Consider the following 13,905-nt stretch of genomic DNA (forward strand, 5'->3'; position numbering starts at 1 on the left):
CAATGGATCCGCCCAAAAAAAATGGATGCCATATGGGACGTCATCCGTTTTTTTTGCGCCCATTGTCTGGGACTGGGACACGCAACTATATCAAGAACGGAGCTCAGAAAGCGAAGGAGAGCGCACTGTGCATGTGCAGCCACCCTCTATTAATTTCTATGGGGCCGCCGACATTGCTGTCTGCCCCATAGAAATGAATGGGAGCATAGGTCGTACATGCGCGGCACGCTCCCATTCACTTCTATGGGAGAGGCAGGGATTAGCGCTTGGTGGTGGATGGACCACGGGAAATCTTGGGTCCTCCGGCCACAGCACTCCCCACTCCGTTCTCGATAAAGGTGCGTCTCCCACCGCTGGGACCCGCACCTATCAGACAATGGGGTCTACTCTTTGGAAGTCCAGTGGGCAATTAACCTTAGTTACTAGAAGCCTTTCCTGTATGAGTATACATAGTCGGTTACTGAAAAGACCATCCTCAAGACTATAAATTCAGAATGAGCAGAGATTTCAATTAATACATTAAATGTTATGATGAATCTTTTCCCATGACACTATAAAGCAGTGTGCTCTGCTCCTCATAACATCTTACCTGTAGATTGCACGGCATTTTGTCTGTGACAGGTTCACTTTAAATGGCAACACATTTGATGTGAAGTATCCTGTCCGGGGATTACTTTAAATTGAAATTCCCACATTTGTAATATAGGAAAAACATTATAACCGTATAAGGCCTCGTGCACACAATTGTATTTTATATCTGTGTCCAATTTGTATTTGGGTCTGCAAAAAAATTAAATAAAAAAAAGACAACACACGGATGTCACCTGTTTGCCCGCATCTGTGTGCTTGTTTTGCTAATTATAGAACATAGCTTACTCTTGTCTGTATTACGGACAAGAATAGCAATTTTTTAGTAATAGAAGTAGAAAAATGCGGATTGCACAAAGAAAGTGTCTGCATTTTGCGGATCCGTGGTTTGTGGACTGCAGTAACGGAACAGTTGTGTGCATGAGGCCTAATACTGAGATTTTATTTTTCATACCTTTTGGAAGGTGTAGACCCCCAGCCAAGGAAGAGCACTTTAATTGTGGCCTTCTACTTGATGGACATTATACATCAGCAGAATATAGGAGAGAGTGCAGTGAATATCTTTACATATAGAACATCATTGTCCTTATTCTTTTTCCTTATTCTTTCCAGCATGTAATCAGAGCACAGAATGCTATTAATAATGAGATGGCTCACCAGTTGTATGTGCTTCAAGTATTGACCTTCAATTTACTGGAAGATAGAATGATGACGAAAATGGATCCCCAAGACCAAGTAAGTGTTTTATCTATGTCCACTATCAATAAGGAACGAATATATGCAGTGTGTCTTTTGTGATCTGAGGACTAGATAATGGCTTTGTGCTTAAGAAAAACACAATTCTAACAAATGTCTGGAATGTCAGTGTGTTGCCCAGAGCACCCGGTGAGGTCTTGTCTTTCCCTCTCAATTTGCACAGAGATTTGCCTCATTCCATGGGCCTGAACCACTGTTTTTCCATATGAAATCCATGCGTAGAATGATCATGCTCATTCTTCTCACAGATTTATTTTCCTCAGTGCAAACAAGAATCTATGTCCACTATTATTATTATTTTTTTATGCTGCATGTGACTGGAATAAAATACACTATTTACTTGCGTCAGGTGCAGAATGTTAAAAAATTTGCTGAGGAGTTTGTCGCAGAATCTGCCAAATCAATTAATAGCTCTCATTACTTTGTATAAGAACATTGGGTACTAGGTTCAAAATTATGGCAAAAAATATGGCGTGCTTAGACAGACCACTACAGATGGCATTAACACTTTTAGAAGTGTATGTTCTCCTGGAAAGTCCACAGTGTATTTGCTTTGGAATCCAAGGTAGAAATCTGAGGCTGACAGTGAATTCCCCTATGGATTTAGTCCCATTCATTGAGGCTAATCCATGTCGTGGTCAGCTGCCAAAAAAGCGACGGCGCATTTTTTTATTCTATGGTGTGGCTTTCCTATTGAAAACAATGGGAGACTGGATTAACTGGCAAAATCTGAATGGAACAAACAGCTGTGTGAACCTACCAACCTACTCCAGTGGTCAAGTTAATACCGATATAAGACCAACGTTGTCCCCCATGCTAAAACTACAATGAGTCCATGCAACACATGTCGCATCAAAGTAGAGGGGGTCAACAACTAGAAAATGCAAAAGAGTACCAGCTCCTATAACAAAACAATGACCTACAAATAGTGAAGCCCACAGGTACAGATGCAAAAAATATATGCTTTATTAAATAACATAATTTGATACATAAAAGACGTTATATTTACAAAGAAGTAGCAGCAGGAAAAACCACCATCCCTGTGGTACACTACGCTATAAATGATAACATAATGAGCAACACTAATAAAGCTCTATAACATGTGGCAGAGACTCCTATGTTATATACAATTAATATCTCTGTGTAGGACAATAGAATCACTACTAGAGATGGCACCAGCAGTCAGACCTATGGAAACATATGGAACCATAACATCTTGCAGACTGCTGACCATAAAGAACAAATAGTAATCATGCGTGGAGGAGGCTCACCAGAGAAGATAGTGTATCCAAACCTGTGCAGGGTTGCCAGACTTTGATGGTCCACCGTGAAAGTACACTGTTGAATGTAGCATTCTTAGTGGAGAGGTTCGGGAGTCAAAAAGCAGATTTGGAGATTTGAAAGTAAAGACAGAACAGGTGCAGATCTTTCCCCTATACCTTGTCTGTGAAGGCTCCAATCCTGGTTTTGGCTCACAGTCACTGATAGAAACCACTGACCAAAACACTGACTTGTGAATGAGGCTTTATATATAATTTCAGTGAGGTAGATGTTCAAGAATTGCATCAGAAGTTTTCCATGCTGAAATTCCAATGCATGAGTTGCATACAGCAGCTCACATCGCATTTGGTAAATTGCTCCCCTCCTTCACCACCATGTAGAATGAATTCAGAACTACCTTTCTTGCTAGTAAAATAGCTAAAAAAAAACACATATTAAAAGCACATTTAATTACAAAGAAATAAACAGATTACGTAATAAACATCTAATTATTGTCACTCTTGCCAAATATTTAAGCCACACCGTCAACCTTAAAGGGCTTCTGTCAACCCACTAAAGTCTTTTTTTTTGGGGGGGCTAGTTAAATTCCTTATACTGCGATATATGAAAATATAATGCTCTTACTTACTTTCCTTCAGCAGTTTCTTTTAAAAACAAACTTTTATAATATGTAGGGTGTCTACTTGCTGGTAGCCGCCGCAAAAAAACGCCCCCTCGTCCTGTTGATTGACAGGGCCAGCCGCGATCTCCTCCTCCGGCTGGCCCTGTCAGCATTTCAAAAATCGCACGCCTGTGTTCATTCGGCGCAGGCGCTCTGAGATGAGGTGGCTCGCCTCCTCAGCACTCCCTCAGTGCGCCTGGGCCGATGACGTCTTCTCTTTCGGTGATGTCATCGGCGCAGGCGCACTGAGGAAGTGCTGAGGAGACGAGCCTCCTCATCTCAGAGCGCCTGCGCCGAATGAACACAGGCGCGCGATTTTTGAAATGCTGACAGGGCCGACCGGAGGAGGAGATCGCGGCTGGCCCTGTCGATCAACAGGACAAGGGGGCGGTTTTTTGCGGCGGCTACCAACAAGTAGACACCCTACTTGCTGGTAGAGACCTCATTTACATATTCTAAAAGTTCGTTTTTAGAAGAAACTGCTGAAGGAAAGTAAGTAAGACCATTACATTTTCATATATCGCAATATAAGGAATTTAACTAGCCCCCCCAAAAAAATGACTTTAGTGGGGTGACAGAAGCCCTTTAACCGCCTCCGGACCGCCTAATGCAGGATCGCTGCAGGCAGAGTCACGCATTGGCGCGTCATCTCGCGAGATGACGCGATTAGCCGGCCCGCACATGTGCATCGCCGGCCAGCATTTCTTCCAGGGGGGGTCACGTCATCAGCTTGCCAGCCAATGATCGTGGCTGGCAAGCTGATGATTTTTTAAAAATCCAATCAAAAGCCAGTTAACACATCATATTAGTAAATTGTGTTAAATGGCTTCCCTGCTCCTCTGCTGGTCCTTTTGGTCGGTTGGTTCCAGCAGAGGAGCAGGCTTCACAGTGAGTACACCAAACACCACACACTTTAGCCCCAGATCACCCCCCTGCACCCCAATTAACCCTTTGATCACCCCTTGATCGCCCCTGTCAATCACCTAGTGAAAGGAAAAAAGTGATCAGTGTAAACTGTCACTTTTTTTTTTTCACTGGTATTGACTGTTAGGTTTTAGGATAGTTTAGGCCCCTTGGTTAGGTAGTTTAGTGATCAGTTAGCGCCCAGCCCACCGCACCGCAGTCACTTATTCGCTGATTAGCGTATAGCTAATCAGCATTTGTACTTTTATAGTATCTGTAAGTGATCAAAACTGATCACGGTCAGATCTATAATAGTATTAGTGTCACCTTAGTTCGCCCTCCACCTAAAACGCAGTGTTTGCCCGATCAGGCCTGATCGGTCGCCCACACGTGCGTTCACCCACGCCCGCCCCGCCGCAGTGACCCACATATTTTTTTTTGATCACTGCACATTCGCTTTACACGCGCTGCGGCGATAAAAAAATCTGTTTTTATATTTTTTATCAACCGCAGCGGCCTTCGCTAGCCTCCCATTTGTAAGACAGGCTTTCTTTTTTTCTTGAGTAGTCTCAGGGAATACCCCTAAATTTAGTTGCCCAAATGTCAAACAAGGGGTATTCTTCTGAAGAGGCCTACAGGCTTCTGACCCAGTCGGATGAGGAATGGGAACCCTCATCTGACGAATCCAGCGGGTCAGAATATGATACAAACGTAAAAACACAAACGTAAAAACACAAAATGCAATCGCACACTGCAACCAGCACTCTGCCCTGCCTTTATGCTGGATGTTGAATAAGGCATTGGTGTACATTTTGGCCAAAGCGTAATAAGCCACTCACCACGTCAAGGTCTCCTTCATGAGTGGTCCCTAACACTAGTTCCTACCTTTTATGGGCCATTACAGCCAAACAAAGTCCAGGGAGCGCAGGCACAGAGTGCTAGTTGCAGTGTGCGATTGCATTTTGTGTTTTTACGTTTGTATCTGTATTTCGCCATAGCAATCTGCACCTGCTAGGGGTTGTGCGGGCTGAATCTCCCATATTTTTTCTTTGTAGTATATATTGGAGGCGTGGCGATCTCCATGCAGTCATGCACACCTGACCGGTTAATCTGCCCCCTGGAGGCTGGTTTTAAAGTCACTATAAAACTGAGTCTCCTTATATAGCACCTACCAGTAGCCATTAGGCTCCAGGAGAAGTATATGGTGGGCTCAGCATGCATGTTGGTACTTGCATCCCTGGATCCGATGAAAGCTGTTATGGCACCGGACGGGGTTAAAAGCAGAGTGTGCTTGACGTGCATGCTGTGCCTGCGCTTCCTGGACTTTGTGTGGCTGTCATGGCCCATAAAAGGTAGGAACTAGTGTTAGGGACCACTCATGAAGACGACCTTGACGTGGTGAGTGGCTTCTTACGCTTTGGCCAAAATGTACACCAATGCCTTATTCAACATCCAGCATAGAGGCAGGACAGAGTGCTGGTTGCAGTGTGCGATTGCATTTTGTGTTTTTACGTTTGTATTTGTATTTCGCCATAGCAATCTGCACCTGCTAGGGGTTGTGCGGGCTGAATCTCCCATATTTTTTCTTTGGGTCAGAATATGAACCTGTAGAAAGCAGTGGCAGTCTGACTCAAAGTTCGGATGAGGAGGTTGAGGTCCCTGATAGCACCAGGCGTACCCAGCCCCGTGTCGCTAGACCACAGGTTGCGCAGGATCCGCTTCAAGGGCAGCAGAGTGGGGCTGGCGCTGTCGGATTATGTGGTGAGGCATACACCAGCAGCGCAGCCCTCCCTGGACCTAGTACCAGCACTGCCGTACAACATGATGAAGTGGCGAGCACCTGAAGGGCAGTTGAAGCTAGTACGGTGGCATGTGCAGTAGTTACCCCGTCGCAGCCACCGCACAGGCAGGCCCGTAGACCCCCTAGAATCCCTGAGGTGCTGGCAAATCCTGATTGGCAGTCCCCAACTTCAGCCACACCATTAGTTCCCCCTTTCACCGCCCAGTCTGGAGTTCGGGTTGAGACAGCTCAGATCGGTTCGGCCCTGGGATTTTTTTAGCTGTTCTTGACTGCGGAGCTCTTGGACATAGTCGTGGCAGAAACAAACCGGTATGCCACACAATTTATAACCGCCAACCCGGGAATCTATTATGCCCAGCCTTTCCGGTGAAAACCAGTCCAAGTTTCCAAAATTAAAACTTTTCTGGGCCTTCTCCTCAACATGGGTCTAACCAAAAAGCATGAATTGTGGTCATATTGGTCCACGAACCCAATTCATCACATGCCCATGTTCTCTTCTGCCATGTCCAGGGCACGATTTGAGGCCATCCTGCGTTTCCTGCACTTTAGCGACAACACCACCTCCCGTCCCAGAGGCCACCCAGCTTTTGACCGGCTCCACAAAATTCGGCCCCTCATAGACCACTTCAACCTGAAACTTGCAGATTTGTATACCCCAGAGCAAAACATCTGCGTAGACGAGTGCCTAATTCATTTTACTGGGCGCCTTGGCTTCAAACAATACATCCCAAGCAAGCGCGCCCGGTATGGGGTCAAATTGTATAAGCTCTGTGAAAGGGCCACAGGCTTTACCCACAAATTTCTGATCTATGAGGGAAAAGATCAGACCCTGGAGCCCGTCGGTTGCCCTGACTATCTGGGGAGCAGTGGGAAGACAGTCTGGGACTTGGTGTCACCCTTATTCGGCAAGGGGTACCATCTTTATGTGGCCAATTTCTACACAAGTGTGGCCCTCTTTACATGCTCTCCTCCATTCACGCAGGCACGACAATCCAAATTGAGCGAGCAACTCGTGTCATTGAAAACCCCCTTTTAGTCCACGACTATAACCTACACATGGGAGGGGTGGACTTCAATGACCAGATGTTGGCTCCGTATTTAGTTTCCCAACGCACCAGACGCTGGTATAAGAAGGTGTCTGTATATTTAATTCAATTGGCTGCATATAATAGTTTTGTTCTCTACAGTAAGGCTGGGAGAACAGGATCCTTCCTCAAATTTCAGGAAGAGATCATCGAGAACCTCCTGTATCCAGGAAGTTCCGTGGCCCCATCCACCAGTGTAGTGAGCCGTCTACACGAGCGACATTTCCCCAATGTTGTTGCCGGTACCTCAACCCAACCGTCACCCCGAAAAAGATGTTGTGTCTATAGCAGGAGTGGAATAAGGCGTGACACCCGCTATTTCTGTCCTGACTGTCCTGACTGCCCTGACCACCCTGCCCTATGCTTAGGGGAGTGTTTCCGGAAGTACCACACACAGGTACACCTAGCATAGGGATCACATCTCACCAGGACAGGCACACAGGGCTATTAGGGCCCATTCACACAGAGCTGCTGCAAACCTCTCCTTTCACCTGGGACAAAGTGCATAACGCACTTTTCCACATCTTTGGGCGCTTTGCACTTTGCACATTGTCCCATGGGGAAGGAGAGGTTTGTCCTATAAAGGTAAAAAAATAAAATAAAATCACCAGTAAGCAAAAAGGTTAACGTTCAGTTCAAAAAGTTAAAGTTTATATGTTCTGTTCAAAAGTTATTATAAAGTTAATAAAATGATTGCGTTGCAGCCTGGTTTTTTCTTTTTTGTTTTGTTTTTTTACCTTCCAGGTGGACCAACTGATCGACTAGCTGCAGCACTGATGTGCATTCTGACAGAAGCATTGCGCTGCTGTCAGATTACACACAAGTCGGTGTATGCGGCGCTGCAAGACGAGATTTCTCCTCTGCAGTAAAAGATATGTTTGCCGAGGCATATGAGCTGAGGAGGTGGCGGTGTTCATATGCTTTGGCAAACACTTTGTATATAAAAAAAATATAAAAAAATCCCGGCAATGATTTATTCATCCACATCGATTGATGTAAATGGAGAAATCTGGTTTGCCAGGGCATACGAGCTAAGTGGGTATGGATGTTGGGCGGAGCTCCTATGTCCTGGCAGACTCCTTTCCCCTCCTTTTTTTTTGGGCAGAGATTTTTTCATCCACATTGATCGATGCGAAGGAAGAAATCTGTGCCGTTCATTTTTTTTCTTTCAGCCCAGAGGCTGAACGGAAAAAAAAAATCTCATTACCTGTATGCTCAATAGAAGGAGAATAGCAGAAACTCCTAATGCTGGCCATACATGTAATGATTGCGGAGACCCTCAAATGCCAGGGCAGTACAAACACCCCACAAAAGACCCCATTTTGGAAAGAAGACACCCCAAGGTATTCCGTGAGGGCCATATTGAGTCCATGAAAGATTGAAACTTTTGTCCCAAGTTAGCAGAAAGTGAGACTTTGTGAGAAAAAAAACAAAAAAAAAATCAATTTCCGCTAACTTGTGCCCAAATTTTTTTTTCTATGAACTCGCCATGCCCCTCATTGAATACCTTGGGGTGTCTACTTTCCAAAATTGGGTCACATGTAGGGTATTTATACTGCCCTGGCTTTTTAGGGGCCCTAAAGCGTGAGAAGAAGTCTGGGATCCAAATGTCTAAAAATGCCCTCCTAAAAGGAATTTGGGCACCTTTGCACATCTAGGCTGTAAAAATGTGTCACACATGTGGTATCGCCGTACTCAGGAGAAGTTGGGGAATGTGTTTTGGGGTGTCATTTTACATATACCCATGCTGGGTGAGCGAAATATCTTGGCAAAAGACAACTTTTCCCATTTTGTTTTATACAAAGTTGGCATTTGACCAAGATATTTCTCTCACCCAGCATGGGTATATGTAAAATGACACCCCAAAACACAATCCCCAACTTCTCCTGAGTACGGCAATACCAGATGTGTGACACTTTATTGCAGCCTAGGTGGGCAAAGGGGCACACATTCCAAAGAGCTCCTTTCGGATTTCACCGGTCATTTTTTACAGATTTTGATTGCAAACTACTTCTCACGCATATGGGCCCCTAAAATGCCAGGGCAGTATAACTACCCCACAAGTGATCCCATTTTGGAAAGAATACTCCCCCAAGGTATTTTGTGATGGGCATAGTGAGTTCATGGAAGTTTTTATTTTTTGTCACAAGTTAGTGGAATATGAGACTTTGTAAGAAAAAAAAAAAAAAAAACAATCATCATTTTCCGCTAACTTGTGACAAAAAATTAAAAGTTCTATGAACTCACTATGCCCATCAGCAAATACCTTAGGGTGTCTACTTTCCCGAAATGGGGTCATTTGTGAGATGTTTGTACTGTCTGGGCATTGCAGAACCTCAGGAAACATGACAGGTGCTCAAAGTCAGAGCTGCTTCAAAAAGCGGAAATTCACATTTTTGTACCATAGTTTGTAAACGCTATAACTTTTACCCAAACCATTTTTTTTTTTTGCCCAAACATTATTTTTTTTTTATCAAAGACATGTAGAACAATAAATTTAGCGAAAAATGTATATATGGATGTCGTTTTTTTGGCAAAATTTTACAACTGAAAGTGAAAAAAAAAAAACGTTAAATTTCGATTAATAACAAAAAAAAGTAAAAATGTCAGCAGCAATGAAATACCACCAAATGAAAGCTCTATTAGTGAGAAGAAAAGGAGGTAAAATACATTTGGGTGGTAAGTTGCATGACCAAGCAATAAACGATGAAAATAGTGTAGTGCAGAAGTGTAAAAAGTGGCCTGGTCATTAAGGGTGTTTCAGCTAGGGGGGTTGAAGTGGTTAATGTGACCAGTAACATTGCCATACAGTGGCCATATCAGTTTTACACGGGTCTTTTGAGTGTTATCGTGCCACAGATTATACAAGAGATGCGGTCATGGACAGGAGGCGTGACTCTCAGGTGATCATCCTGTCCAGACATTATTGGCTCCCTTTTTTTTGCAGCCCATTTCCAGCTGTGTAACAACGCAACCACACACCATCATGTAACACTGCCATCCTGTTGCTACCACGAATACTGTGCCTGCAGTGCCTCATATGTCATATTGCTGTACCTAGTGAAAAATAGTGATATACTGTACTGCTAAAGTAAAAGTACCCAAGGATGCGGCTACAGATAAAACTAGGGGCATAACTAGAACAATCTGGGACCTATAGTAATTTTTTACCAAACAAATTCAGATCACAGGCAAAACCCCGAAATTATTTCAGACCACAAAATGAATTCAGACCACAGACCTCCGACCTCATCCCAAAACTAGTCCTTCCCCCGAACTAGACCCTTGGTTAGGCATCAAAATCAGACTGGAGACTACACTCCTAAGTTAATTCAGACCCCAGACCAGAATCCAAAAATGAGTCAGTCTCTAGACCAGAGCCTAAAATTCAGACCTCGGACTAAATAAAAAAAAAATTCAAACTGCAGACTAGACTCCTACATATATTCTCACAGCCCCTAGTAGCAAGCTAGACTGTAATGTGTTCTCCGGATAGCACCAGTAAACTTTTGCATGGCACATTTAGGGCTCTTTTACACTTCAGTTGTCTGGATCCGTCGTGTACTCAATTTGCCGGAATTACACGCCTTTTCCGGAAAAACGCAAGTGAACTGAAAGCATTTGAAGACGGATCAGTCTTCTAAATGCGTTCAGTGTTACTATGGCAGCCAGGACGCTATTAAAGTCCTGGTTGCCATAGTAGTAATGGGGAGCGGGGGAGCAGTATACTTACCGTCCGTGCGGCTCCCGGGGCGCTCCAGAATGACATCAGAGCGCCCCATGTGCATGGATGACGTCACTCTGAAGCGCCCCGGGAGCCGCATGGACAGTAAGTATACTGCTCCCCCGCTCCCCACTACACTTTACCATGGCAAACAGGACTTTAGCGTCCTGGCAGCCATGGTAACCACTCTGAAAAAGTTAAACATCAGATCCGGTAATGCGCCGAAACGACGTTTAGCTTAAGGCCGGATCTGGATTAATGCCTTTCAATGGGCATTAATTCCGGATCCGGCCTTGCTGCAAGTGTTCAGGATTTTTGGCTGGAGCAAAAAGCGCAGCGTGCTGCGGTATTTTCTCCGGCCAAAAAAACGTTCCGGTCCTGAACTGAAGACCTCCAGATGCATCCTGAACAGATTTCTCTCCATTCAGAATGCATGGGGATAATCCTGATCAGGATTTTTCCGGCATAGAACCCGACGACGGAACTCGATGCCGGAAAAGAACAACGCAAGTGTAAAAGAGCCCTTACACTATCAAGTGACACAACACTACAAGAATATATATTATTTTTTACTTTCAATAAAACTGCATCTTCAGCTCCCTGTGCCCTCCTCAAATTTGGGACCCTAGGCAGCTGAACCAGCTGTTCAGGCAGTAAGTTCTCCCTGGGCATACATTTATCTAAAGGAGGTGAATTGCGAGATGCAGCCATTTAAAAATTTATATTCTCAAAAGAAAGTTGTTTTTTTAAAATAATTTTTACGACAAAATCTTTTATAGAATTGTTCACAATATTTGATCACTTTGTCATGGTTTAGTAAATCTTAGCAAAGTTGCTGAACTATGTCTTGATTGTTAAATCATTTATTGGTGCTGTTATGCCTTCAGGTGTAGATGTTATTGATTGCAAAAGACATACTATAGCCTCTACTGAAATTTATTTTTATGACATTGCTGTCATGTTCTGTCTGTCCAGGCCCAGAGGGATATTATATTTGAACTACGTAGGATTGCATTTGATGTAGAACCAGACCAAAACAACCTTGGTGGCAGCATTGAAAAACGGAAGTCTATGTACACCAGGGACTATAAAAAGCTTGGCTTTACTGTGAGTATTTTTAATGGTGTAATTTTCCTTTTCAATAATCTCTAAATGTTCCACCAGTTTCATACTAGAAAATAAAATATATTTTATTAGCATTAAATTAATTGCACGATTTGAGTAATGATTGTTTTTCACAGTTGTATTATAATTTTCATTGAATGCAAGCAATGGCTTTAAAGGAAATGTCGCCAGCTTTTTTTTTCCTACCAGTTAAAGGGAACCTGTCACCGGGATTTTGTGAATAGAGCTGAGGACATAGGTTGCTAGATGGCCGCGAGCACATCCGCAATACCCAGTCCCCATAGCTCCGTGTGCTTTTATTGAGTTAAAAAAAAACGATTTGATACATATGCAAATTAATCTGAGATGAGTCCTGTATGTGAGATGAGTCAGGGTCAGGACTCATCTCAGGTTAATTTGCATATGTATCAAATTGTTTTTTTTTACACAATAAAAGCACACAGCGCTATGGGGACTGGGTATTGTGGATGTGCTAGCGGCCATCTAGCAACCTATGTCCTCAGTTCTATACATAAAATCCCGGTGACAGGTTCCCTTTAAAACCAGATAGTAATTCTATTCCCTAAACTTGATTATGGGGACTGCTATATTGCCTGCGCTGTTCGTAACACTATTTAGAAAGCATTTAAAGAATTGCTTTACAGCCGCTACATTGGCCGTAGACACAATGGTCTGGAGGGGACTTCACTGTCTTCTATGGGAGAGTTATTTTACAAGCAAGGAGTAGATATGCTTTAACAGCTATTGTGAAAAGAGCATCCTCCATTATCTATACACAGATGAGCGATTTGTCATTCTAAACCTGCCTGTACTGATAAGCAGGTAACTGCAGTAAAATGATCTGTACAGACCAAGAAGTGGCACCTATTAGGCCTAGTGGCCAGTGTGAAAACTGCAGGATTTTCTGGTTCTTTAAAATATAGTGACATGGATAATTAAAAATAACATCACCAAAAATAATTTCAAAACGTTCTTAACTTAAAAACGTGATTTAAACAATAGGTCATTTTCTGATGACAAGAAGGTATCTGGTCCTACTGTGTACCATTATGGATGTGCTCACTAGTATTCGCTCCTTAAGGCGCACTGCCATTTTCAAAAACGTTGGGAGTGTGCATCTTATGGAGTGAAAAATACGGTAAGTCTACAATGTGCTGCTGACTTTCTGTGAACTACTTCATCTGTCTAATCCCTCCTGGCAGCTCTCAGATACTCTCCCTCACCAACAAGTTCTACCCCCCTGGTTCCTGTTTATGCTCACCCCTTGTGATTTAGTAGGTGAGTTCCCACAATGTGTAGCTGTTGAGTTGTAAATGCCCATCTCAAACTGCTTGTCTCTGCTATCTATGTGTGCTGTGTAAAGAGCCCTTGTATTCTATGAGATGCGGCTTCACACTGCCCTCCCCTGGATTCTGCTTATAAAGCTGAAGGGGAAAAACCTCTCAGTAAGCCCCCATTCACACGACTGTATTTTTGGATCTGATGCAGATCCATTCATTTCATGGAGCATGCAAAAAAATGGCCGGTCATTAAGGCAGGGCTCGACAAATCCCAGGTGCCTGGGTATTTGCCCCTGCTTGAAAATAGGCCCAGCAGCCGGGCGCAGCCACTGGAGGGTTAAGACCACGAGGCTAACAATGTGACAGGCGGTGCACATGATGTGTTAAGCTGAGTGACACCACTCCCTCTCCCCGCTGGCTGTCAGTGTCAGCTGGCCGCGGAGTGACACACGACTTGTACGTGGCATCGCTCACCTGCCCGCTAGGCGCTGTCCACCGCACGCCTCATGCAGGTGACTACGGCGGGGTTTCCGTTTTCCTGTACGAAGACTCTTCCAGTGTTTCCCTGAGAGGAGCCCCTCCGGAGTGACATCATGTCTATTTTTAGTGGGTGACCGCCCGCAGATAAGAGTTAGCTGCATGCTGCCCGGGCTCAGAGTGTGAGAGAGCGGAGCTCCCAGCGGTGTCAGCAGCTCAGCCTG

At 44.1% G+C, this 13,905-nt stretch overlaps 1 protein-coding gene across 1 annotated transcript in view; it reads left to right on the forward strand.

Moving 5' to 3' along the window:
• Window positions 1–13,905, forward strand: part of ELMO1 (engulfment and cell motility 1) — a 475,397-nt gene that overhangs the window by 132,663 nt on the left and 328,829 nt on the right. The window contains exons 12-13 of the mRNA XM_044293583.1: window positions 1,201–1,323; window positions 11,775–11,906. Coding sequence (XP_044149518.1) covers window positions 1,201–1,323; window positions 11,775–11,906 — 255 coding nt within the window. The remainder of the gene's footprint in view (window positions 1–1,200; window positions 1,324–11,774; window positions 11,907–13,905) is intronic.

The sequence above is a fragment of the Bufo gargarizans genome, chromosome 5, assembly GCF_014858855.1.
Source record: "Bufo gargarizans isolate SCDJY-AF-19 chromosome 5, ASM1485885v1, whole genome shotgun sequence".
NCBI classification, from domain to species: domain Eukaryota; kingdom Metazoa; phylum Chordata; class Amphibia; order Anura; family Bufonidae; genus Bufo; species Bufo gargarizans.